General features: G+C 41.7%; 2 protein-coding genes across 7 annotated transcripts in view; one reads left to right on the top strand and one right to left on the bottom strand.

The window, feature by feature from the left end:
• Window positions 1-22,173, top strand: part of ECT2L (epithelial cell transforming 2 like) — a 69,197-nt gene extending 47,024 nt beyond the window's left edge. The window contains exons 12-20 of the mRNA XM_036248694.1: window positions 5,311-5,397; window positions 8,458-8,672; window positions 9,618-9,765; window positions 11,885-11,958; window positions 12,058-12,214; window positions 12,835-12,900; window positions 14,219-14,307; window positions 20,238-20,410; window positions 22,006-22,173. Of these exons, the coding sequence (XP_036104587.1) occupies window positions 5,311-5,397; window positions 8,458-8,672; window positions 9,618-9,765; window positions 11,885-11,958; window positions 12,058-12,214; window positions 12,835-12,900; window positions 14,219-14,307; window positions 20,238-20,410; window positions 22,006-22,133 (1,137 nt within the window). The 3' untranslated portion in view covers window positions 22,134-22,173. The remainder of the gene's footprint in view (window positions 1-5,310; window positions 5,398-8,457; window positions 8,673-9,617; window positions 9,766-11,884; window positions 11,959-12,057; window positions 12,215-12,834; window positions 12,901-14,218; window positions 14,308-20,237; window positions 20,411-22,005) is intronic.
• Window positions 22,174-24,249: 2,076 nt separating this feature from the next.
• Window positions 24,250-26,977, bottom strand: part of REPS1 (RALBP1 associated Eps domain containing 1) — a 79,378-nt gene continuing 76,650 nt past the window's right edge. For 2 of the 6 annotated variants that reach the window (XM_036248177.1, XM_036248174.1), the window contains one exon: window positions 24,250-24,660. In XM_036248177.1, coding sequence (XP_036104070.1) covers window positions 24,592-24,660 — 69 coding nt within the window. In that variant the 3' untranslated portion in view covers window positions 24,250-24,591. The remainder of the gene's footprint in view (window positions 24,661-26,977) is intronic. The other 4 variants (XM_036248172.1, XM_036248175.1, XM_036248176.1 and 1 more) reach the window with 3 other exon arrangements.

Raw genomic sequence — 26,977 nt, forward strand, 5'->3', positions numbered from 1 at the left:
GGGAAGAATTAACATGTAACCACATTACGCTGCTTCCAAATTCTTCCATAGTCCTTACAACATCTGGGTCATTACTGACTCCCTGGAAACCTTACTGGTTTCCACATCTATCCCAAAGGTGAAGCTGTCACCCCAAGCCTGGATATACAGACCCCCAAAATGGCTCTTTTGGAGCAAGAAAACTTGAACAAAGCAATAGGGTGCTTCCTCCTAGGAAGTGTTAATTTTATATTTGAAAGAATTTACTGCTTGTAAGAACCATTTCTGGCCTGTGACACCTAAAAGAATCATCACTTGGAGCATCTCCTCTCAGAAACACTGTCTTGCCTCCTCCAACTAAAACCCACACTGAATCAAATCTTTTCAACCTGCTGTTGGACTGAACATGTTTAGTTGGAGCTTAAAGTTGTCTCCACTGGAAATCAGGCCTGCTAGGGTTACACCCGTCTGCAATAAAACTACAGAAATGTCGCCCTGGCCGGTTTGGTTTAGCGGTCAGAGCTTGGCCTGTGGACCAAAGGGTTGTGGGTTCGGTTCCCAGTCAAGGGCACATACCTGGTTTTATCCCCGTGTGTGAGAGGCAACCGGTCAATGTGTCTCTCTCACATCAATGTTTGTCTCTCCCTCCCTTCCACTCTCAAAATTAATGGAAAAATATCCTCAGTTGAGATTAACAACAAAAACTACAGAAATGTGACACTCCTTCATGCCTAAAAATTTCTTTGATTTTTTTCATTTTTTATTTTTATTTTTTATTTATTTTTTATTCTCACATGAGGATATTTTTCCATTTTTTGTTCATGTAGAGTGGGGGAGAGAGAGAGGAACAGAGAGAAAGAGAGAGAAACATGGATGTGAAAGGGACACATCGAGTGGCTGCCACCCGCTCGACCAACCAGGGCCGGGGACAAACTGCAACCGAGGTACGTGCCCTTAGCGGGAACCGAACCCAGGTCTCTCTGGACTGCAGGCCGACACTCTAACCATTGAGCAACCGGCCAGGGCTTTAAAAAATTTTTTAAATGGATATATTTATATTTTAAATAAAAATTGAAAACAATGTTTGATTCTTATTTGGTTTTCTATTATCTAACACTTAATAGCTTGTGCACAAAGCCCATAAAACAAAGGTGGGGACCCCAGGAGGAAAAACCACAGCCTGAACATGGAGCTGTATTAGGATAATGTAGAGAAGCTGAGTTGCTACTCCACACATGAGGGTTTATTTTTACTTTTTTAAAAAAGAATTTAATTAATTAATTTTTGTTACAGATGTTTCTCCCTTTTCTCCCACTGATACCCCCACACACACCCTCCCCACCCTGTCCCCAGCTTTGTTGTCCATGTCCATTGTTCATGCACAGAAGCATATAAGTTCTGTGGTTTATCTCCCCCCACCCCCCACACACACACCGTCTTCTGGGGATTGTCAGTCTGTACCCCACTTCCATGTCTCTGGGACTACCCTGTTCCTCAGACTGTTATGTTCATTATATTCCACAAATAAGTGAGATTATGTGATATTTGTTTTTCTCTGCTTGGCTTGTTTTGCTTAGGATAATACTCTCCAGGTCCCTCCATGTTGTCTCAAAGGATAAGAGATCGTTCTTTCTTATAGCTGCATAGTACTCCGTTATGAATATGTACCACTGCTTTTTTATCCATTCGTCTACTGATGGACACTTGGGCTGTTTCCAGATCTTAGCTATTGTAAATAGTGCTGCTATGATCATGGGGGTACATATATTCTTTCTGATTGGTGTTTCAGGCTTTTTAGGGTATATTCCTAGAAGTGGGATCACTGGGTCAAATGGAAGTTCAATTTTTAACTTTTGGAGGTAACACCATATTGTTTCCATGGTGACTGCACCAGTCTGCATTCCCACCAGCAGTGTATTAGAGTCCCCTTTTCTCCACACCCTCGCCAACACTTGTTGTTGTTTTTTTTTTTTTATCCTCACCCGAGGACATTTTTCCATTTTTTATTCAGGTAGAGTGGGAGGGAGAGAGAGGAACAGAGAGAGAGAGAAACATCGATGTGAAAGGAACACATCGAGCTGCTGCCACCCGCACAACCGACCAGGGCCGGGGACAAACTTGCAGCCGAGGTACATACCCTTAGCGGGAACCAAACCCGGGTCTCTCAGGACCGCAGGCCGACGCTCTAACCGCTGAGCCAAACCGGCCAGGGCCAACACTTGTTGTTTGATGATTTGTTGATGGCGGCCATTCTGACAGGTGTGAGGGGATACCTCATTGTTGTTTTAATTCGCATCTCTCTGATGATTAGTGATGTTGAGCATTTCTTCATATGTCTCTTAGCCATTTGTATGTCCTGTTTGGAGAGGTGTCTATTTAGTTCCTCTGCCCAGAGGGTTTATTTTTAAAAGTAGATACTCATCCAGAAGACCACACAAACCTCACAGCGTTAGGAGTGGAAAGTCATGGCTTCTGCTGAGATATCGTTTTAAAGAGCCTTCACTGGGTCCTGTGTAAGAGGACTTGTGTACCAAATCCAAGGCCAGACACACACACACACACACACACACACACACGTATATAGAGATAGATACCTCTATCTATTGTCTATCTATCTACCTGTCCATCTACCCACCATCTTGCCGCCCAATCAGCAGTGGCTCCTGGTGTTTGTGCACCTGTGGTGTCTACACTAATATCACACAACCATGGCAATGGGTCGCAGCCAGAATCACAGTTGTTCCTGATCAATACCTGTCATTTCACAACTATTTCTGGCCCCTGATCCAGGAAGCCCAGTGTTTTCTAGGAGAAGTACCAGCATACTTGGGCGTCTCTGGGAAATGCAGTGCCTGCCTGAGCTCCATCCTGGAGGAAAATGTCTACCATGTGATCGGACGTCTCCCTTAAACGTCACGGAGAGAGCCAGGGCAAAGGCCCACCAACCTCAAATAATTGTTTTCTTATAAATGTGCAGTTTGTTGCTTCTGCTACTTCTTCTGAATTCATCCCTAAAAACAAAATAAGGGATGGCATCTTAATCTAAAAATAGTCTCTAAAAATCCTAATAATTAGATCTTCAATATAAAATAAGAGAGAACTTGCTATTTTTCTTTTTTTTAATCCTCACCGAGGACATGTTTGCATTCATCTTCAGATAGAGTGGGAGGGAGGGAGGGAGGAAGAGAGAAAGAGAGAGAAACATTGATGTGAGAGAGACATATCGACTGGCTGCCACCCACACAACCCCAACAGGGGCCGGGGACAAACTGCAACCGAGGTACGTGCCCTTAGCGGGAACTGAACCCGGGACTCCCCAGTCTGCGGGCTAACACTCTAACTGCTGAGCCAAACCGGCCAGGGCAGAACTTGCTATTTTTAGGTTCAAATAAAATGACTATGCTATATCAATTTCCTGTCCACAAAGAAAAATGCTTATTTTAAAAATAGCTACTGCTGAGCCAGAGGTGAAACAAAGCCCCAGTGTAAGCAAGCAGCTTCTAAAATAACCCGCCTGGCCTGGGGGTCCATGCCCACGCCTGCATTTTAATGCATAAGCACTCGTGTGAGCCTGTATCAGTAGGGTGATATCCCAGAGAAGGGTGCCCTCCCTTATCTGTGAGATCCACAGTGGGGTTCTGTCCTGCTTGGGTTCTCTTCGTCCTGCGCCAGCAGTTTGAGTTGAATCTTGGCTGTGTCTGTAACCTTCTACCTCCCCCCCTGTGGCATCCCTGCTGATGGGCGGAAGTCGTTGTTCCTCTATGCAAAGAACCAGCGCTGTTATCTGTTGTGGAAGAAGAGAGTGTTCACCTCAGAGAAATTTTAAATTATTTTGTTAAAATTCAAAGTAAATTCTGTTCCCTAGCTTAAATATAAACACATGCCCCATTGATGTGGGACAGCCACAAATGGGGAAGACACAAGAAATGACAGGAAACAGGCCTGGAGGGTGGGGGCTGGGGGGGAGGGGAGGGTGGTGTCTGCAGACCAGGGAGACACTATCTGGCTGCCCTTGGGACCAGGGCCCTTACCCAGAGCCTTCAGGTGGCTATAAGGAATGGCTACAGATAAAATTTATTTCTGACTGAGTAAGGCAAAAGGATTCTTGGTTACAAAATGATGTTCTTGCCTTGGCCTGTTTGGCTCAGCGGTTAGAGCATCTGCCTGCGGACCAGAGTCCCGGGTTCGGTTCCCGCTAAGGGCATGAATCTTGGTTGCAATTTGTCCCTGGCCTTGGTTGGGGTTGTGCGGGTGTCAACCGCTTGATGTGTCTCTCTCTGTCTTCTTCCCCCCCTCTCTCCCTCCCTCTCCATCTGAAGATAAATGCAAAAATGTCCTTGGGTGAGGATAAAAAACAAAACAAACAAACAAACAAAATGATATTCTTCTTCCGGTCTCACCCCTGGGTATCAAGATCTTACATGGGCAGTGTTATTTTTGACCAGAAGGGCAGCAGTAATGACCATTAACCCTCATTAGCTCTCAACACAAACTGCTCCATTGCTCCGTGGGCCCAGGGCTGCTGCTGTTCACAAGGAAGCCACAGAACCACCCCCAGGCACAGCCTCCAGGGTAACTGAGGAAAGAATATGCCACATTTAATGCAGAAACAGGTCTAGAAAGGGCACGAGAATTTTCTGACACATTTTCATTAAGTGAAAACAGGGGTGTGTTTTATAAGGGGCCGTGAGCGTTTCCTCCCTCCCTCCCTCCCTCCCTCCCTCCCTCCCTCTTTCTTTCTTATCCTTACCCAAGGACATTTTTCCATTTTTCTGTTCAGATAGAGTGGGAGGGAGAGAGAGGAAGAGAGAGAGAGAAACACACAATGAAAGGGACACATCGAGTGGTCGCCACCCACACGACCCAACCAGGGCCGCGGACAAACCACAACCGAGGTACGTGCCCTTAGCGGGAACCGAACCCGGGTCTCTCGGGACCCCAGGCCAACGCTCTAACCGCTGAGCCAAACGGGCCAGGGCTCTCTGGCATCTTTAAGGAAGTCGGCCTGTGTGCCCTCCAGGGAGGAGAGCAGAGGCCCTGACCCTGTGCAGCCTCAGGCCGAGGAGCTTCCCACTCCCCTGGCTCCCACGGAAAAGCCGCATGACTTAGTTCCTCGAGTATAATGCAGTTCAAAGGAAGCTAAAGGTTTTGTTTTTATTTTCATCGTGGCATTTACTTCAGGAGAGGCACTGATTTTGTCCAGTGCTTGATCGTTCTGTCTCCGGACACCGTCCTCACGGCTGGGCAGAGCCCGAGAGCCTCCTGTGGGCGCCGCACCGACGGGGCCTCCAGACCGGCCGCCCAGTAATCACATCTGCATTGAACCCCCAGGAAAGAAACGTTCTGGAAGACAGTCCTCGGCGCGCAAATCCCAGTCTCGGCAAAAATGATCCAAATTTTGAGTTGCTGGTTCAGTTGGTAAGCCAATTATTATGTAACGAGAGTTTTCTATTTGTCCTTCTCCTGAAGCCACACCCACACCCCCTCCCCTTCCCCGCAAACCCCAACCACTCTAGCTTTTATTCTGGTTAGTTCTTTTTGTCCTGAAAAACTCCCAGATGTAATTGGGGTATCCAGCCAGTAGCTTTTCCTCTTGAACAGTTCTTGGTCTGAAAAGAGGTTGAGTGGAGAGGATGGAGGGATCACATCTGGGAGCAGACGCCATCCGGCGACCCCAGGCTTTCCCAGCTAACGTGGCACCGCGCCCGTGAAGGTTCCCATCCCCCCCCCCCCCCCCTCGTGCCGGCTTCGAATGCTGCGTAGAATCAGCTCGGCTCTTAGGCCCGGCGAACGCCCGAAGGTGCGGCGGCGGAGGCGAGCGGAGGCCTGGTGCGTCCGCACTGGGACACGGCGTGCGGACACGGCGCTGTGGGCCATTTGCTGTTTCTTCAACCGTGTCCACATCTTTCATCATCGTTCAGTCTCGGGGTCCTGTAATGTAGATGGTAGAAACCACATTTTTGCAGATGAGGAATTAAAGTTAGGACACTTAAATGGCTTGTCTGAGGTCGGATCATCGGCAGAAAGACACCTGAATCCTGGGGCCCGGACAGCGTGACAGCCCCGGCGGGCACACCTGTCTGGCTGGGTGTCAGCGGGATGGCCGGTCTCATCTGACTGTGCGTGATAATGTCTAACAGTTTAGGACAACGGAAAGTTTGACAACTGAAACCTTAAGTCAAAATCATTATAAATATTGGATGGCTCCAATAAATAAATACACAAATACACATAAAATTATCATCTGGGCAGCAAGCCAGCCCTCAGTGGGATGCAGATTATTTTTTAAAAAACTCATTAGATATATCTAAACAGACATATACAGACCGGATATTTAAAGATAAAATTAACCAAGAACTGTGTGTTTATTGTATTCCAAACAGAGAGTTCTCTAATTTTTCTCTCAAGTTACTTTTCAATTTTAAGTTAATTCATAAACTTCTGCTTGACTTATTTTGGGTGAAGACCATAGGGCACTATGCTCTACTACTGTCATTTGATCTGGGGCAATGTGGGGCGCGCTTGGGGCTGGAGGGGAAGCAGGAACTGTGTTCTATGAGCACTCAGAGCTCTAGGCTCAAATAGAAGCCCCAAACATTTTAGAAATGTAAATATTACCATTGTTTTCCTATGGTAAATGTGTTCATTTTACAACTTTTGAAAAGTACAGATAAAAGGAAAAGAATGACCTATTCCCATGAATGAAAACGAATTTCTCCAAATATTAACATGGCACACATAATAATAGGGTGTGGAATTTCTCTACACCAGTTTCTGACTTTTCCCTCTGCATTAACAAACAAAACAGGACTTTGAGACATAGAAAAGGGGTATTTGGCAACCTAGCTCCCCAGGAGAGATGGGCTCAGTGGTCCCAAGATAGGTACTTTTTCTAAATGCTGAAAGAAGAGCATGAATTTCCCTATTTCATAGCGTGCCTGTGGGAAGCAAATTACTTGATAATGAGAGAGCTAGTTCTGTTCTTCTGTCTGCAGCCTAATCGATAAAACACTACAGGAAGAAAAACTAGGACAACAAACAGCAGTGGGCACCCCAAAGCCTTCCTCACCAGAGTCGCGCAAAGGCAGGACTCTGTCTTCACCATGGTCCAGCCAGCAGCTAGCACACGACACTGAACACGTACTTGGTGGGAAGATGGATAAAAGGAGAGTCTCAATCTGCCCCCTCAGGTTCCAGGATTGAAGACCCATCTGTACTGTGGCGTCACACTGGCCTGATGTGAGGGGCTATTTGGCAATACCAGGGACAAGTGATGGTCAGCGGGGTCCCCCATAGTCCCCTCCTAAGATTCCCTTCAGCCCTGGCCGGTTTGGCTCAGCCGTTAGAGCGTCGGCCTGCGGTCCAGAGAGACCCAGGTTCGGTTCCTGCTAAGGGCACGTACCTCGGTTGCAGTTTGTCCCCGGCCCTGGTTGGGTTGTGTGGGTGGCAGCCACTCGATGTGTCCCTTTCATGTCGATGTTTCTCTCTCTCTCTCTCTCTCTCCCTCCCACTCTACCTGAACAAAAAATGAAAAAATGTCCTCGGATAAAAAAAGAAAAAAAAAGATTCCCTTCAACCTTGCATGTCACAGGCCAGCAAGGGGCATCCCAGTGACGGCCTGACTGCTCAATATTTCCATTTCTCTGTCTCCTTCGACTTGCAGGCATTTGGAGGCTGTCAGCCTGGGGAAAATCATTATGCTTTCCCTGAATTCATTTTTTAAATTTTAATTAATTAATTAATTAATTAATTTTATTAACTTATTTTGTTACAGAAGTTTCTCCCCTTTTCCCCATTGACACTCTCCTCCCCATCCCCCCCATCCCCAGCTTTGTTGACCATGTCCATTGTTCATGCATACATGCACTTAAGTTCTGTGGTTTATCTCTCCCCCACCACCCCATCTTCTGAGGATTGTCAGTCTGTACCCTACTTCCACGTTTCTGGGTCAACCCTGTTCCTCAGACTGTTATGTTCATCATATTTCACAAATAAGTGAGATCATATGATATTTGTCTTTCTCTGCTTGGCTTGTTTCACTTAGGATAATACTCTCCAGGTCCCTCCATGTCGCCTCAAAGGATAAGAGATCTTTCTTTCTTACAGCTGCATAGTACTCCATTGTGTATATGTACCACTGCTTTTTTATCCATTCGTCTACTGATGGACACTTGGGCTGTTTCCAGATCTTAGCTATTGTAAATAGTGCTGCTATGAACATGGGGGTACATATATTCTTTCTGATTGGTGTTTCAGCCTTCTTAGGGTATATTCCTAGAAGTGGGATCACTGGGTCAAATGGCAGTTCAATTTTTAATTTTTTGAGGTAACACCATATTGTTTTCCATAGTGGCTGCACCAGTCTGCATTCCCACCAGCAGTGTACTAGAGTCCCCTTTTCTCCACACCGTCGCCAGCACTTGTTGTTTGATGCTTTGTTGATGGCGGCTTCACTGGATTCTTAATGCCTCTCTACAGGAGAGAAAGCTCCAGACGGACTCGGCAGTAAAGCGAACTCGAGTTGTCGGGGAACTCTTACAGAGTGAGAGAAAGTACGTGCAGATGCTGGAGATTGTGAGAGATGTTTATGTAACACCACTGAAAGCCGCATTGTCCTCAAACAGAGCAATTCTGAGTGCTGCAAACATCCAGATCATTTTCTCTGATATTCTGCAGATTTTAAGTCTCAACAGGTAATTCCTGAATACGTATTTTCTGAAATACTCACTACGTGGTGGGAGGGACCCACACTGAACTGCACAGAAGCTCAGGCAGTCTCTGCCTCTCATGGGGACCCTGATCATCATGCAGAAGAGAGAGAATTCTTGCCACTGGGCTGCAACCAGTGTTGATGATTCTCAAGGGCTTATTCCTGCCTCAGTTCAAAGCCATGGTACCAGATCAGTGCCGGGGTGGGGGTGGGGGGGTCTGTATTCTACATATTGTTCATGTAAAAGACAAGACAGTATGTTTAGTTGAGCAATGGGAAAGGAACTGAAGGATTTAATGGGACTAAGTCACTGGGATACTTTACTTGGAGAACCCAGGTGAGCTTCGTAACAGTAGATGCTTTGAGTATGTAATAGGACACAGAGAAAGTGATCATTTGCTCTGCTGGTAAAGACAAACTAAGCTGTGGTTCTCTGCCAGTAACACTCTAGAAGACTGGGACACGTTTCTACCCTCACTGGCCCACCTCCTACAAAATAAAAAGGTTGAACTAGGACTCATCTGTTTTCCAGGCCTGTGATGGCGGAATGAGGGATAACCTTAGATCTACCGGGAAAGGGGCCAAGGGAAGGTCATGGCCGTTTAAAGTGGGTTGAGCACTCTGCTCCGAGGCCTGTAAGAACCTTCCCTGCCTGGCTGGCTGGCTGCGTGGGAACAGAGGGTCAGATGCAGCCTGTAGAAGCCAGCCTGGGGTTCTGAGTCCAGGAATTAAGGTGAAGAGGTGGGATTCCACCACAGTCAACCTACTTCCTCCCTTCCCAGCTCCTCCTGTCCTGTCGAATCTGTATGTGACAAAAGCCCAGCCATAGAAGACTAGGCTGAAACAGGCCGCACTAATAACCACTAATTCATTCGTCAAGTTCATAGGTTATCGCTGGCCAGTATTTCATGCTTTTCTCTTCTTGCAGGCAGTTTCTAGGTAACCTGAGAGATAGACTTCAGGATTGGGGCCCAGCTCACTGTGTGGGAGAAATATTCATAAAGTTTGGAAGCCAGTTGAACACATATACTAATTTCTTCAACAATTACCCTGTTGTTCTGAAAACCATCGAGAAGGTAAATGATTGAGTTACCATCCAGGCATGTGTTAGACCTGAGCATGAAAGGACGTTTTGTGTGCAATTCAAAGGACTGGGATTAATAGAGAGGACGTGTTCCCTGCTCCTAGCTCCCCCCTCCAGGTTACTGTGGATGCTGAGGATGGGGACCTTGACATTTACTTCTGTATCACCGGGGGCTAGCACAGTGCCTGACACAGCAGGGCCCGGAAACTGGTCGTCGGACTGAACTAATCCTCACACAGACTGTCAGACTTCCATCCGCCGCGGATTCCCTGTGGCTCAGTTGTAGGAAAATGTTAACTGTTAGACACAAGAAAGACCGTGAGCTCTGATTTCACTCTGCCGCTACAGACCTTGTGACCTTGACAAAGTCAGCTCTCTTATAAAGAAGGAATTAATGGTCCACGCTTCTTGGAATAAGGATACTCAGTTCATGAAATTTCACTACGATTAAGGAATTTCTTTGTCTTACATTCCTTAGTGTTCACTGTGACTTGTGCCATATGTAGACTGAGCAGGGACATCCACTTCCCTCTGTGTCACTTGCTGTTCTGCTGGGGATCTCTTCTGATGGCAGTAAGACCCCTCTTTCTTTCTCCCTGAATTTGTATCAGAAGTGCAGCAGCAAGCCTGGCCAGTGTGGCTCAGTGGTTGAGCGTCATTGACCCATGCACCAAGAAGTCGCCAGTTCGATTCCCGGTCAGGGCACATGCCCAGGTTGTGGGCCTGATCCCCAGTGGGGGGACATGCAGGAGGCAGCCAATTGATGGTCTCTCTCATCGATGTTTCTATCTCTCTCCCTCTCCTTTCCTCTCTCAAATCACTAAAGAAAACAAAACAAACAAACAAACAAACAAACAAACAAAAGTGCAGCAGCAGAGGCTACCTTGCGACATGGGGGCACACTTCTGCCAATGTCCAGTGTGTTCACTTTGGCCGTGCCCCGCTCTGCACTGAGGTCTCTGGCCGATTTCTGACCTTGGACATCTCCCTTTATGGTACACCTCTCAGCCCACCCGGGGAGTTTCACACTGCTGGACAGTCTGGTTACGTATTATGTGAAAATTGCATGAATGAGGCAATTTCATAGAACTAATCATGAGGACAAGAACTGGAGGAAAGTGTCACATATCATCAGAAACAAATTGATGCCAAAATTTTTATAGGTATGGATAATAATGACATCTGCTTCGCTAGCATAGGTTGTGCATATAAGTACTCAATAATTGTTAGCTATTAATATTATTGAAATCAAGCAATATTTACTTGACTTCTAGGAATTAGCATTAATGGCCTTTTTTGGGCATATACCCACTGAGAAAAATGGGTACTTTCTGGGTACTTTAATGGTGATGAATGAACACATTTTAAAGCAGATGTTAAATGCAGTGGAGCACCTTTATAACATTACACATGATTAGCAGCGGTATCACAGGTGGAGACCATTAATTGTCTTTTACTATAAGGAAATAACGTTTACTGAGTGACAGGCATTTTATGGACAGGATTGATTTTTCCTTCACCACAAGAGTTAGTTACGCTCTTTCTGACTACAACATCCAGAAAGAGTGCACCTGCTCCTGGTCTCCCGTCTGAAGGGTGCTGTTAATTCAGTTTTGCATTCCTAGCGCCCAGTGATGGCACTACTCTGCATTTGCCCCAATTTAAGTTTAGAAATTACCAGTTTCAGTAATAACTGAATCTGTTCAAAATGTTAATAAAGTTTTCATTGCATGGTAGCAAAAAAAAAAAAAAGATTTAGTTACGACATCCATGAGGAAACTGAGGCTCCGGGGAGTTAAGTAATTTAACAAGGTCACAAAGAATTAGGTAGAATTAGATTAGAATGCTAATTCTAATCCAGGCCTCCCTGGTTGCAGAGTCTGTTTTTATTTTTCTGTACTGATTAAGTTCAATGGATAGGGTTAGGTCCGTGGTATGAATAATTCACTATACTTAGTATATTATGTTAGTAAGTACTAATAATCCTTTGACTGGATGTAGACATTACCCTGTTGCTTTGAGTGCTTCATAGATCATGTTTGCCTGGTGGAACAGTTGCTTTGCAACTGTCATAGAGACCCAAGTTTTGACCATATTACGCTCACCTTTAGTGCAGAGAGATGATACCAGCATTCCGAGCTTTCCTGAAGAGGCATGATAAGACCGTGGTCACCAAAATGCTGAGGTAAGTTCTGAGGGAGAGCACAGCTGAGGCACCCCGAGGACAGAGCATTTCTTGACCTTCAGAAAGAGCCCAGGGTTCCCTTCTCTGTGCCCCACACAGCCTGCCGGAGCTGCTCCTGTACCCATCCCGAAGATTCAAAGAGTACGTTCACCTTCTCTACGCTCTGAGGCTCCATGTTCCTGCAGACCATGCTGACCGTGGAGACTTGACCACTGCAATTGACCAAATAAAAAAATATAAAGGTTACATAGATCAGGTTGGTTGCTGACAAGAGTTTGTGTCCTTTAAAAATGTCACAATGCTTTTTTTGGTATCTAGCTCAAATTCTTCAAATTCTTTCACCCTTGTAATATGAAATCATTGTGTTCAGAGACTTGGAGCACTAAAAGCATCTATTTTGGGCCAAGCAACATGAGACAGAATGTTTTCAGATAACTATACAAGTACAATAAAATCTTTATTAATATGAAAATTTGAAGAATGGGGTATTTGGATTGATTTTTCTAGAGGACTAAAAGAAAAAAAATAAGATCCTTTGTTGCTGAAAGAACTTGTTAATGTATTAGATTTCCTGCCCAAGTAAGTCAGCGTCAGAGTACAGTACTGTCGTTCTGCACATATCACCAGGATGTGCTACTGCACGGGTGTCCAGGCTGAATGTAAACTGATCACACATTATGCCCAGAAGATGCTTTTGGAATACAGTCTCGTCATTTGCATCTTTGTTTTAGAACATAGGGTACATGAAATTAGATTCTTATTACAGTTCGTGAAAATACCAAGCCCTGTTCCAAGTGCCATGAAATATTTTAAATCTATTTTTTATGTATACGAATTTCACAATTTTATTTAGCCTAAAATCACTCTGTCTTCTAGATGAAGCAAAACATCGATATGAAAGATCAGCTGTCAGACATACAGAGAACCATCTGCGGGTGCCCTGTACGTATTGTGATGTACTTGCTACTTCTCATGCTCATGGATAAAACCTTGTATCGATGGCAAAAGGAGACATGCAGATGTCAAATCAGCTCACATCTGTTGAATGCCTGCTGTGTGCCTGGTACTGCCAAGCTCTCACATTTCACATCCGTCCTATCTGCAAGGATGCTGTACGAGAAGAGACACACGTGGACTTGACCCTAACCCTTAACTTTTCTGCAGCCTTAGCTCCTTGCTTGGTACTACTATTGTCATGGCCCCTCTGAGGAAAGAGGCCATGTCGTCTATGGCTTTGTGTTTCCCTGTGCATAGTACCTGCAAATTTTGCACACTGAGGATACCTGAAAAATCTTAGAAGCCCTCTGCTGGCTGTGACCTACAGAATATCATCTCTCTTACTGCCTTGCCTACCACTTTATGAGCAAACCACACAGATCTACTCACAGTTCTCCAGTAATGTCTGCCTTTCCTCACACGGTGCTTTGCCCATTCTCTTCCGTCTTGAAAATCACCTCCCTTTCCTACTCTGCTGGATAAACTACTGTTCATCCTTTACACATTCAGTTCAGTTATCATCTTCCTGTAGTTTCTCCTAACATCTCCAGCTGGGAGTTGCCCCCTCCTGGGGGTCCTGAAGCACCCCGAACATCTGTCACCTTCTATTGCAATCTTTTATTCTTAAGACAGGGGGCTCTGTAAGGTATGAGCTATGGTTTACTTGACTTCTAGTATTTGGCATATAATAGGAGCTCAATATATAAATTATATTGAATTAAAGTATCAATTGATTGGAAATGTTACTTTTATTTGGTCAAACGGGGGAAGCGAGATGGAGTTGTTTTGTCTGTATATTTTGGTAAAGAAAGTGGAGTTGATTGGATTGCACAAAGTCCAAACCATTGATACTCACAGAGTCCACAGAACTTCATCTCTAGGTCACTGTTCACGTGATCATCTCCATGGATACAACAGTGCAAGGGCCTGACTTCTTAATGTGTAACAAGTCATTCCCTTCCCTTCCTTGACAGATCCCTGCTTATTCACCCCACTCCCACTTTATTTTTGATACTAAGAAAATGTTTATAAATAAAACAATTTCAGTAGCTTAAGAAATCAGACAACACTCTAAAACATAGTTTTCATTGTCAATTCTGTGGCTTTCTAAAGAAAGCGTTTTATTAAAACATTCATTTTCGTAACTGAACTGAGTTCTACTCAACACTTACATATTCTGGGGTACAAAATGGTTCTGCAGAAGTGGGGCTTTTTCTTTTCTAAAAATGTATGTGTGCTTCTAATTTTGTTTTCTATTTCATAGACTCTATCAGAAGTAAACAGATATCTGATCAGAGTCCAAGATGTAGCCCAACTTCACTGCTGTGAGGAGGAAATAAATTTCTCTTTAAGGTAAACATCTAAATATTCTACAGCTGACACTGTGTTTTACTCATCTTATACCCGACATCCTGTACACTGTCTGACACAGTATACATTTACGGTAATCTGTGTGTTACACTGAAAAGTCACACACACACCCATCTGAGATAAGGTAAGATGCTTTATCACCTTACTTGATTTCCAGGCAGCTACTGGGCAAAATGGGAGAAAAGAAATAGTCTCTGCCAGGATCAGAAACTACACAGAAACAGAAATTCTAAAGGTTAGTCACTTTCCTACTGAGAGGTAATCCGAGTGTCGTGGTATCACATGAATGATCTGCTCAACTGTACGAAAAAGAACATCAGTTTATCATCCTCGGATAGTTATGGTGGTATTTAAAAGGTCTCACCTTAGACCACCCTTATATTGATTTCTCCCCATATCTAGTTTGCACAGAGCTCACAGTAATGTAAGAACAAAAGACGGGAGGGTGTCAGTTTCCATAAACTAGCATTCACTTTTCTCCTGTGGAACAACGAGGGACCCTGTTTCTGTAAAGGGTCGGATAGTAAACATTTTAGGTCTTGCTGGCCAAATAATCTCTGTGGCAGCTACCTAACTGTCAGAGAATCACAAAAGAAACTACATAACCACTACAATACATAACAAATACAGTCTTTATAAACAATATAATACATAAGTGAGTGTGGCTGTGTTCCAGTAAAACTTCTTTATAAAAACAAGTGGTGCCAGTATGCTGATCTCTGCTTTAGGAAATTGTTTGCCAAACTGTGCTCTCAGTATTAATGGCAAAGATGATGACTCAACAAATAACAACCAAATGGAGAGGAATTAACTTCTTTAATTTTTCCAACTCCAATAACAGAAAGAAAAATTGATTTATCTGTTATTTCAATGAATGTATCAGTAAATGTTTCCCAAAGACACAGGGAGGGGTGGGTGGGCGAGGGTCATTGGAAGAAATCAGTTCTCTCACCTAAACCCCACCTAGAGTGACTCTTAAATGAAAATCAAATCACACAGTTGTAACTTCACTTTTCTCACTGTCAGTTTTTTGCTGTTGTTGTTTTGGGTCAGTAGCAATAGCAAAGATACAGTGATGGAAGGAAAATAACCGCCAAACCAGCAATTCTAAACGCACTGGTACAGTAGGAACGTGCTAGGGATTTATTTTACCTTCATAGAATATATTTTACCTTCAACACTCTTCCTCTTTGTAACTCCAAGTTTCTGACCTACATAATTTTCCTTCTCTCTGAAGAACTTCCTTTAACATTTCTTGCTAGGCAGGTCAACTGGCAATGGATTCCCTCAATTTTTGTTTGTATGAGGAAGTCTTTGGAGGAATGATTTTGCTGGCTACAGAATTCTAGCTTGGTGGGCTTTTTCTTTCAAAACATTTCACTCCATGGTCTTCTTCCTTGCATGGTTTCTGAAGAGGGTCCAGTATAATTCTCATCCTTGTTCCTCTACAAGTAGGGCATATTTTTATTCTCTGAGTTCTTTCAAGATTTTATTTTTGTCTATATTTTGGAGTTTGAATGTGATATGCCTAGATGTAGATTCTAAGGTATTCATCCTGTCTGGTATTCCCTAGGGTTCCTGAACCTGTGATTTGGTGACTGTCAATGATTTTGGAAAATTCTCAGCCATTATTACTTCAAATATTCCATCTGTTCCTCTTTCTTCTCCATCTGATATTCCTGTTAGACAGACGTTGCTTATTTTATAATTGCCCCACATTTCTTGGGTAGTCTGTTGCTTTTTTTTCAGTTTTTTTTCCTCTCTGTTTTACAGTTTGGTAAGTTTCTATTGATGTATCTTGACTCACTGATTCTTTCCTTGGCTGTGTCCAGTCTGCTGATAAGACTATCAAAGGCATTATTCATCTGTTAAATGTTTCTGATTTCTAGAATTTCTTTTTAATTTCTTAGTGTTTTTATTTCTATTTATATTACCTATCTGTTCTCACACATTGTCCACTTTTTCCAGTAGAGTCCTTAACATATTTATCATACTTATCTTAAACTCCAAAATCTCTACCATATCTGGGTCTGGCTTTGAGGCTTGCTCTGTCTTATCAGACTGTTTTCTTGGCTCTTAGCATGCCTTGTAATTTTTCTGTGGCAAGTCAGACATGATGTGGTAGATGAAAGAAATAGGCCTCTAGTGTAAGGCTATGTGTAAGCCTGTGTTTCTATTTGTTGTAGCTGTGGTGTTATCAGCTTCAATTTTCCCTGGTGTTGTTTTTGTCTCCTGTTGTCATTGGGTTTTCTAGAGATCCTTTAAATGGAGTGTGAGCCTTGCTCTTCTTTTCAGCTGTAATCCCTTACTATTATAAAGAATCCTATTGATGTTCTGGCTGGTTTGGCTCAGGGGTTCGAGTGTCGGCCTGTGGACCAGAGAGTCACGGGTTTGATTTCCAGTCAAGGGCATGTACCTGAGTTGCAGGTTTGATCCCCAACCCAGTAGGGGTTGTGTGGGAGGCAACCAATTGATGTGTCTCTCTCACACTGATGTTTCTCTCTCTCCCCTCCCACTCTATCTAAAAATCAATGGAGAAATATCCTTGGGTGAGAATTACAAAAAAAAAAAAAGAATCCTATTGATGTGGTGGTAAGACATGAAGGGGAGGGTTAAGAGTTCTATAGTCCTATGATTTGGTCTGTTTTTTAGTGAGACTGTGCCCCTGGGCTGTGACCTTCACAAATGCGTCTCAGCTTTATTTTATTTTATTTCCTTTAAGATAAGACAGGAAAGCTAGAGGGAGCTGGAGTTGGGTATTTTCCTTCCTCTGGGTTGTCTAGGTTCTGGTAAAACAGTTTCCTTTGAGGGCAGTCCTTTGTTAAGGAGAAAAGCACTTTCTGGGCATGTTTCAAAATGGCTTTTCTCCTCCCTATTGGGAGGAATGAGAAGATTTTTCTTAGATATTCACAGTAGGTACCTGTTGGGAGTCCTGGAGGTAAAATTGATGCAAGTGGAAAGAGGATCTCCCTACGGCTAGGCCTCCAGGAGTTTCTCATCTCTTTACTAGTTCAGAGTCTCTAGCAATTAGCTAATCACCCTTTAACTCTTCTTACCCAGTGCTGGCTCCAGTGTGCAGTCTCTGCTTCCAGTAAACGCTAAGCCTCTGCATACACGTCTCTCCAGCTTTTAGGGTAGTGGTTTACCTTTTGACCTCAACTCTCTGACTGATCTAGGTAGAGTTGCTGATTCTGAGTTTTTCAGATTCTTTTTATGAGAATGTAAGTGATGACTTCCAAACTCTGTGCATGTGCAAACAGAAACTAGAAGTCACATTATAATTTAAATGTCCGTCTGCAGTTTCTACAAGAGTATATTTGAGAATTTGAGGGTAGTTAGGTAATACTAATTATTTTGCATCCTAATTATGAGGTACACATATATTTAAATAGGCACTATAGCAGTGCTTTTCTAGCAATAAATATAAATGTAATTTTACATTAATATTTGAAATTAAGTAAATGCAAAACAGGTTTATATTCAGAGATATCACAGAATATGTAGCCTATAACCTTGTTTTCTGTCATTTTATTATATTTGTTTATTGCTTTTTTTTAGAGAGAAGGGAGAAGGAGAGATAGAAATAGCAACGTGATGTGAGAGTGAAACATGAGTGTTTTCTGTCATTTAAAAAACACCACATAAAACTCAAGAAATGACATTTCCATGATTTTCATCATACTTAGAAGGAAATTCTGCTTATATATTTTTAGATACAATACCAAATCACATGAGTATAAAGCTCTGCAGTTGACCATGTATGTTAACTTCTCTCACTGGATACAGTCGTTACACTCACTCGGTGAGGAAGGTGGAGCTGGACCGTATCTGTGGATGGGGAGCCTGAGACCACAGAAGTAACAAGGACAGGTCTAGAACTCGGACCAGGTCCCAGTGCTCTAGCCTGATTAAACCAGCAGGTGGAAAGCTGAACTGAACTTCCTCATAATGAACTCACCAACATAGCAACAATTGCTAAATAAATAAAATCTACCACAGAAAGAGTAAATAATATTTGCACTATCAATAAAAAATTTTGCTCTGGGTAGAGAAGTCAGAGTGATTTTAGAGCTAGAAAATTTGGAGGTATTTGTCTATGCATATAAACCAGAGTCTGGGATATATTAAACTTTTAGAATACATTATGCATTATTGTGTGTGGTTTTTTTTTCTTCCAGAAACAGATTTTCATTTATGTGACTTTAAGCTTGCTGATTTTTAGTGCGCCTTTCCCCCTTCCCATGGGGTCTTCCCAAAGTTACAAAAGTGGAGCCCTCTAGAACTGGTGAATAGAGTCTTGAATCACTTCTCAGACTCAGCATCTTCTTGAGGAAAACCCTACTACAATGCCAACAATGCACAGTCACCTTTCCTTTTAGCTTTATCCAAAGGGACCTACAGTCAACTACCAGGGCAACCATGCACTTACCAGGGCAACTTCTCAGGGATACTTTACTCTGGGATTATTTTCCTAGGGACCCAAAAAGCCATTGTGATTCACCAGAGTATGAATGATGGGGGTGCGGAGTGGGGTGGCGGGCTCTAGTTTTGGCTCAGGTTAACTTACAGGACCAATAGTACACTGTTGTTCGTTCATGCCAAAGGTTATGTTCTGAAAATTCCTTGTAGTTTTATGTATTTATAGAAGTTGGGTACTTTGTTTATAAAAGTTGGGTACTTCGATGAAAATACACAAACCCTTTCACCAATGAATCCTACCCTTGGCAATCGTATGATGGAAGTAACAGCACATGTAAGGAATTTGTTTATATGTAAGGATCAGTTTATTCCAACATGGCTCATAGTGGCAATACAGAACAAATGAAAGGAGAGGGAGAAAGGGAAAAGACCCAAACCTGTAAACAAGGCAAATGTCCATTAAAAAGGGACTGCCCATTAAAATGGGATGAGTTGAATAAATAATGGTCCATCTACACCATGAAGTATCATTTAGCTATTAAAAATAATTAAAGCCATACCAGCTCACTTGTAATGATTTCCATTACCATGTGAGAAAAGCAGTGAAAAGTGTGTAATTACCATTTTAGTAAAATAATGCAAATAATGGCAAACCACCTGATGTGTACACACACACACACACACACACACACACAATTACCTGAGTAGATTAAAAGTTGGAAAGATATGTACTAGTTTGATATCTTGGGTGACCTAAGTGGAGGAATGTAATGTCACTTAACCATTTATTAAAACTGTGTGTGGATCTAAATTGACAAAAAATGAAGATAAAGAGGCTTCCTCTGAACAAGCTAGTAAATTGAATACCTTCCTTAGAGTTAATGAGGGTTGTTTGCTGCTTCCGAGAGAAAATGACACTGAACTTGCTTTACTTATCACTCCTGGTGGGGCAGGGCTCCCCCAAGCTCCTAGCACATCACTCGATGCCCTGTTGAGTCCTCCCACGAGATAATCCATACCAGTGTGCAGTGACACCTGCCTGACCTGGCTCCAACAACAGATAATAGATGGAGGTTATTTTGCCTGTTGATACATTTGCCTACATTTGACCAAGGTAGCGACCTCAGTGACAATCAAGAGCTACTTAATTCTAACCTTTCAAATTGATGACATATATTAAGTTATACTTCAATTTCCCTCCCTCCAATCAAAATTAGACATCTGTATTTCCCACCAGTAGTTAAATGCTTTCTATTTAAGATACCTCATGCCACACTGTTCTCCACCCCAACCTGTTTCCCTTAGAGATGAAACCAAACAAATATTTATTTTCCCCAGATTGCCCAAATATATCAAACACAAAATATCAAACATGACAAAAGTTTAAAAACAGTTTTGGCACGGTTTCTGTCACAAAGGGGGGAAAGCTGAATGTTGTCTCCCCCACTGAATATGGAACCCTTCTGAAGCCGCCCCCCTGCATTTTCACACAGGCGCTATGAACATACCCGCGATCTGAGTCTTTTCCTCTTCAGTGATGCACTACTTTTGTCTGGTCGGCGCACATCACACGCTCCATTTGAAAGGACTTCAAAATCAACCTACCAGTTCATTGCATCAGTGGCCCTTCATAGGTTACTCATTGAAGATATTCCAGATTCCAAATGTATGTATTCTTTCCTTCCAAGAGGTCAATACTTTTTAAAAGCTATATTATGTAAAGCTCATTAACTATTAAAATAGAAAAGTAGGGCCTGGCCAGTGTGGCTCAGTGGTGGGCGTCGACCCATGCACCAAGAGGTTGCCAGTTTGATTCCCGGTCAGGGTACATGCCCAGGTTGGGGGCCTGATCCCCAGTGGGGGGCAAGGAGGCAGCCAATTGATGTTCTCACTCATTGATGTTTCTCTCTCTCTCTCTCTCCCCCTCTCCCTCTCTAAAGTCAATAAAGAATAAATAAAACAGAAAAGTAGGAAAAGGACTGGAATTATAATTTGCAGTTTGCAAATAATTCCCCAAATCTTTTTAAGGATTTCATTAATGTATACTTTCAGCTGCCTGAAGGAGCAGAAGGAATGCTGGCACTATAGACACACAGCCTGGAAGTTAGGACGTTTCAACACTCACAAAGGGAGGCATAACCCCACATCGTCGCCAGGAGTCCTCGGAGGCAGTCTGATAGGGCTGGAGAGCCTAACCACTACTCTGTACTGCCTGTAGATGTTACTATTTTAGGCTTTTATCTATTACTTTTCCATCTTACTAGGACTCTGTCCTGCTTGTAGATGTTACTATTGTAGATTTTCTCTATTTCCTTTCTATTAGGACTAAGTGGTTATCACAGATTTGACTGTGCCTTAAATTCATATTTAAACTGAGAGTAAAGGAGAAATAAATCAACAGATTTGCAAAGGATTTTAGTAACAAACATTTCATTCATAATAACCTCAATAGAAATGTTATAAAAAAATTTCTGACTTAAAGCTAAACCTAGTGCCGATTTGTAGTTATCCTACAGTCTACTCCCCAAGCTCAAAAGGATCCATATCTTTCTTGTATTTCTGTTAGGCCAGACAACCTGAATGGAGCACTCTCATTCCAATATTTTTCATTGCACGTAAAGGCAGGACTTAAAGGTTAAAGCTGGAACCCAAATCTCAGAGAACACATTGATCCAAAAAGGACTGCTTCTCATTAGCTTCAGCTCCATTTTAAATCTGACCCTGAGAAAAAGTGAAAACCAAGTGTGGGGATAAATATTTCCACCTAGAAGATAAACTCAGTAAAGTAGGTTAGCTAAAATCACTGGGTATGTTTAAAAGCATATGACTCCCCTTAATCAGCTATGCCCTATGTTAAAATATCATGTAACCTAATAGACAGTGGCCATTCAGTTACGTAGCTGCCTTAATTCTGTCATTGGCCCTCATACCAAAGTTGTCTACGTCTAGCTCTCAGCATCTCCATCTGTAAGTGTCTAAGACAAAGAATTAAAGTCACATTAAATCATCTATAATTTAGTCCTTAAATATAATTGCTAATTACAATTATAATATAAAGAATATTATTTTAGATAATCATATATTTAAATTATTCAGTAATTTTAGGAAGTTATATCCTAAACTGTATTTGTATGTTTGAATTCCTTTTCATATTAAAAAAATTCTTAAGGAAGACTTGGTCAATTCTTGAATTCTAAACCAAATTCTCCTTTTGATTATTACCTGCAAAGATTGATTAGTGTACCTCAAATATTTTCACAGGTATCAAGAATGCATTTATTCTTCAAGGTCCAAAACATGAGTGGATTTGTGCCACAGAAGCTGAGGATGACAAGTTCCTATGGTTGTCAGTACTCCAAAATACAATCAAACGTACCATGGAAAAGTGAGACTTGAGTTTAACATCAGGGCCGCCAATTCTCCAGGCGAAGACAGACAGCATCTATTTCCTGTTCCATGTTGTGTCCCATGAGAGGATGGCCCATAAGGCTCCTCCTAACTTTTCAACTTTATCATTTATGCTCAATTATGTGAAAGGTACAATAAGAACAATCTGAGTCCAAGATTTCGAACCACCTCCTTTGGTAGTTATTTTTCATAGACTATGTTAGATAGAGTTACCTGACTGACAAAACCTAAGACAGAACAAGCATATTGTATATTTCAAGTCTTCTTTTATGATCTAATAGAAAATAAAATCAGAATAAACAGGGTTTCTTAAATGACCAGTCTGGAGAAATACTTTAATTTGTTGGTGATTTACCAATCATCTTTAACATTTTCATGAACTATTAATGAAAAAATACGTATAGGAAATATAAATGGCAATTTACTAAAAAAGTTGTCACATATATCCTCAATATGAATGTACTCTTCCAGACAGCATTAAAAATATACCATTTCAAAGTACTAAAAAGTTTTCTGTAATTTTTAAATGTTCTTTGGTTGCAAAATAAAATTCTGAGACCTTCCAAATAAAAAGTTTTAAAAATTTGTGACACTGTTAAGTTAAAAGGCCATTGAAAAGAAAAAAACTTAAAAAAAACAACAAAAATAAATGGAAGCCTACCAAAACTTACCTGTAGTGGAATTTACTTGAACAAAAATAAAGAAATTAAACAAATCTATTTCAGAACAGAGAAACAGCAAAACAGGTGTTGAGCTGAGTAGTTTCCTGGGCTGTTCTTTAAAGTCTTCATTTTATTATTTAACAAACTGAAGCCATAACTGAAGGTACTTGGAAACTTCAGCTGATATATGTAATAATATTTTTATTTAGTTAATGGTAGATAAAAGTTATATTAATCTAGAAAGCTTTTGGTTGTCAGTTTCCTTTTTGCTTCATATTCTCCTTTAAGTTAATAAAATCTATTAGTACACTAAAGGATTGTGAACTAGGGTATTTTAAAACTTTTCTATTTTCAACAATGAAAATATAAATTTCTTCTAATTCTTAAAAATTTAAATCCTTTTTAAAACTACAAACCTAAAATATAGTGTAAAAATCACACTTTTGATTCTGTTATGATATATCCATGCAGCTTAACATCTATGATCAGACAGAATAACCTATTAAAGGGAACATTTGTTGTTAGTCAGCAATGAATGCAAATTTACAAATTTGATCAAAATGTATATATATCATATGGTCTGAAACAAATCCTAAGACAGTGTATCATCCTAAATAGGGCATGCTTCAGAAACTGTTAATGGGAAAAACCTGTCTACATGGTAAAAGAGTGAGTGACAAGACAGCTGAAGGTAAATTAGAACTCCTAAGGAATTTATTCTGTGAATAATTAACATCCTCAGAGGTTTTAAAACATATTACTTAAAAATAATCTCTGCAGCCCAGCTGGTGTGACTCAGTGGGTTGAACGTTGTCCCATGGACCTACAGGTCCTGGTTCGATTCCCAGTCAGGGCACATGCCCAGTAGGGGGTGTGCAGGAGGCAGCTAACTGATGTTTCTCACATCAGTTTCTATCTCTCTCTCTAAAAAAATCAATAAAAACATATTAAAAAATTAAAAATATGTATCTGTAAAGACCGATGAGTATAAGCTTTCAATTGAGAATTAAGTGTATAAATCGTGCAAAAAGTGGTGATATGTTAAGCTTCCAAGTGGATGGTACTTATGTTCTTTGTGGTTCAACACTTTCCCTTTACTTTTAGAATATAATTAAGAAAGGTCTGTCTTCAGAGCTATTTCATAAGATTGCTGCTGAATTAAAATCTCACACACAAAAATTTTAAGTCACTGGTAAAACTGATCAAATTTTCATAACGAATACACAGACTCTGACCCTAAGTTGACACGGAAGACTTGAAAGTACCACATGACTTCAGAGAATGTTGATTACTGCAGAGCATGATTAAAGAATGCCTTCTCCAACAGAGTTCTTTCAAAATTTAAAGATTTTTACAAAACAAATAGATGCTTTATGTGAAACATTGAACCTAAAAGACAAACTTTACTTAATTTTGTCTCCTTTTGCAAATATGCTTGAGATGTAACGAGAAGCTCATTCTGTAAATCAAATCAGTGTGTAGTTTGGGCCATATAAGTCTAATGGACCCATGTTATGAAATCACTGATGCTTTGGAATAACAAGGGTGGGCTGTGCCAACAAACACAATATACCTTCCAGAAAAAGTCATCCTGACCCTTTTATTGTTGAAATTAAAAAATAAAAGATACTTAAATACAATGGTGAACATATAGGGCAAAACAGAATCATAAAATTTAATGTTGAATTAAGCAGTGAGCTGAATGTTTGGGTCTCCAAACTGGCTTGAACCCAAAACTGCTTAAAAATGGGTATGTTCACAGTTAACGGCAATTGGCTTATAGGTGAGAGAATGGTCGAAGTTGTTCCAGTTGAACTTCCAGGGAAATTCTCTCCTCAAGAACATCCTGAAAAAGATGTAAAGCCAAGTTATGTTTCCACATCTATAAAAATGAAGGCACATCTAACAACAGGTCTGCATCCAAAATAACAATTTAAATTTGTTAAGAAGATGAAGGGACAGCTGTTCATTATTTAAAAAGTACTTCACTTTAGAAATGTTTCTTTATGTAAATAATATTAAAATGCTATTAAAATATTTTTATTATATAAATCAGGGTATAAGTGTTTTTTGTTGATTATTAGAAAAGCCAGTCTTTGCCAACGATGGCTACCCTGCGTGCACCCTGCGCGAAGGAGCTGCTGCAGCCCTGCAGGTGAGTCCGTTCACAGCTTCCTTCCCCCGGAGAGCAGCTCTGCTTACAGCAGTGCCTGGACCTCCGTTTCGAGTTTCAGTTTCTCAAAGAATAAATTCACTTTGCAATCAGAATTTCTTTTTTTTTTATCCTCACCCGAGGACATTTTTCCATTTTTTGTTCAGACAGAGCGGGAGGGAGAGAGAGGAAGAGAGAGAGAGAGAAACATCGACGTGAAGGGACACATCGAGTGGCTGCCACCCGCACGACCAACCAGGGCCGGGGACAAACTGCAACCGAGGTACATGCCCTTAGCGGGAACCGAACCCGGGTCTCTCTGTACCTCAGGCCGACGCTCCAACCGCTGAGCCAAACCGGCCAGGGCTGCAATCAGAATTTCTAATCACCGTTGATCTTAAGCTGTCTTTTCAGATAGCCAGCAAATTCAAATTTACCTTTTTTCCTTCTAGCATACTGATAGTATCATATTTTAACCAGAGCCACCTTTTCCTGTTGGCACCATACTTCCTATTTTCTGTTCTCAGAGATAATGAGAAAAGTGATTCTTAAAATGGCTCCTATATACAAATTTCTATGGTTTTCTTTAGTTCTTTAGAAAAACACTCAACAAAATTTTCATCTTCAGTATGGTACTACATACACAACCTTGTCCTTAGTTTTATATTCTTCCTTTACAACAAAACAAATTTATAATCGTAACAACTACAAACATCTTCTTTTATCACAGAATTCTAAAATATCATTTATTCAACAGACATTTATTAAGTGCCTAATACGATACTGTCATTTATAAGAGAGATACATTGGTCATTCAGATGACCAAACTGTATTTCTCATATATATTTTGTCTTCATCCACAGTTCCTGGCTCACAGATTCCAAAAAACCTAGGAATTTCCCCAATATCTGGGGGTGGGGGAAGAAGGTTCTCTGTCGTAGCGATGAAGATGACTTTCGGAAAGCACCGAAGTCTGGTTGCCAGGAGAACTGACCAAGTGATGAGAAAGTTGGAACTTTCATTCCCACCCCCAGACTGAAGGCTGAATCAATAGCCAATGGCCAGGGATTTTATCAATCATACCTAAGTAATGAAACTTCTGTAAAACCCCCAAAAACCACATGTGGAGAGCTTGTGGATTGGCGAGCACACAGAGATGGGGGAGAGGGCCACCCGAAGAGGGCATGGAACCTCTGCGCCTCCTTCCCACATCCCTTGCCCTATAATCTCTTCCATGGCTGTTCCGAGCTATAGCCTCTTATAATCCAGTGTTCTAGTAAGGGACACATTGCTGAGTCCCGTGAGCCTTTCTAGCAAATTAATTGAACCCATGGGGCTTTGAGAACCTATCATTTATAACCAGTTGGTCAGGAGTACCAGTAACAACCTGGACTTGTAGATTGGCATTCTTAGTTGGGGGGGTTGGGGGAGGAGGGGTCACTGGAACCTCCATCTATAGCCAGTTGATTCAGAAACTTTTAATCTGTGGAATCTAATGTTATCTCCAGGTAGAGAGTGTCAGAATTGAGTCGAATTCTCATACACCTGCCAGTGTCAGAATTGTTTGTTGGCTTGAAGGGGGGGGGGGGGACACGCCTCCCCACATTGGAATGGTGCCTGGGAACCCTAAAAATCTAACATGTGCTAGGTTTAGGGGATAGAGACAAGATGGTTATAAGTTTATCTAGGACAATTCTAGTTTACCTCTGATGTCCTGGCCTAAGTACTAATACATCCCTCCCTCCTCTTTCTCAAAAGTATCTTGGTTTGGACATAAATTATAGTCACCCTAAACAGAAATCATTATAATTTACCCTCAACGAGTTCAGTTTAGTAGGGCAGAGACGAATGTACCACAGATAACAACTCCAGGACAGTGTGATAAATGCTGGATGAGGGATATGAACAAAATATTATGGAAATGAACGAACTCTGCATTCATTTTACATTTCTGCAAACGCTTTTCTACTTATCTTTGTGGTTGACAACCTTGCTACCCAAAGTGGGGCCA

Source organism: Molossus molossus, unplaced genomic scaffold (assembly GCF_014108415.1).
Source record: "Molossus molossus isolate mMolMol1 unplaced genomic scaffold, mMolMol1.p scaffold_m16_p_8, whole genome shotgun sequence".
NCBI classification, from domain to species: Eukaryota; Metazoa; Chordata; class Mammalia; order Chiroptera; family Molossidae; genus Molossus; species Molossus molossus.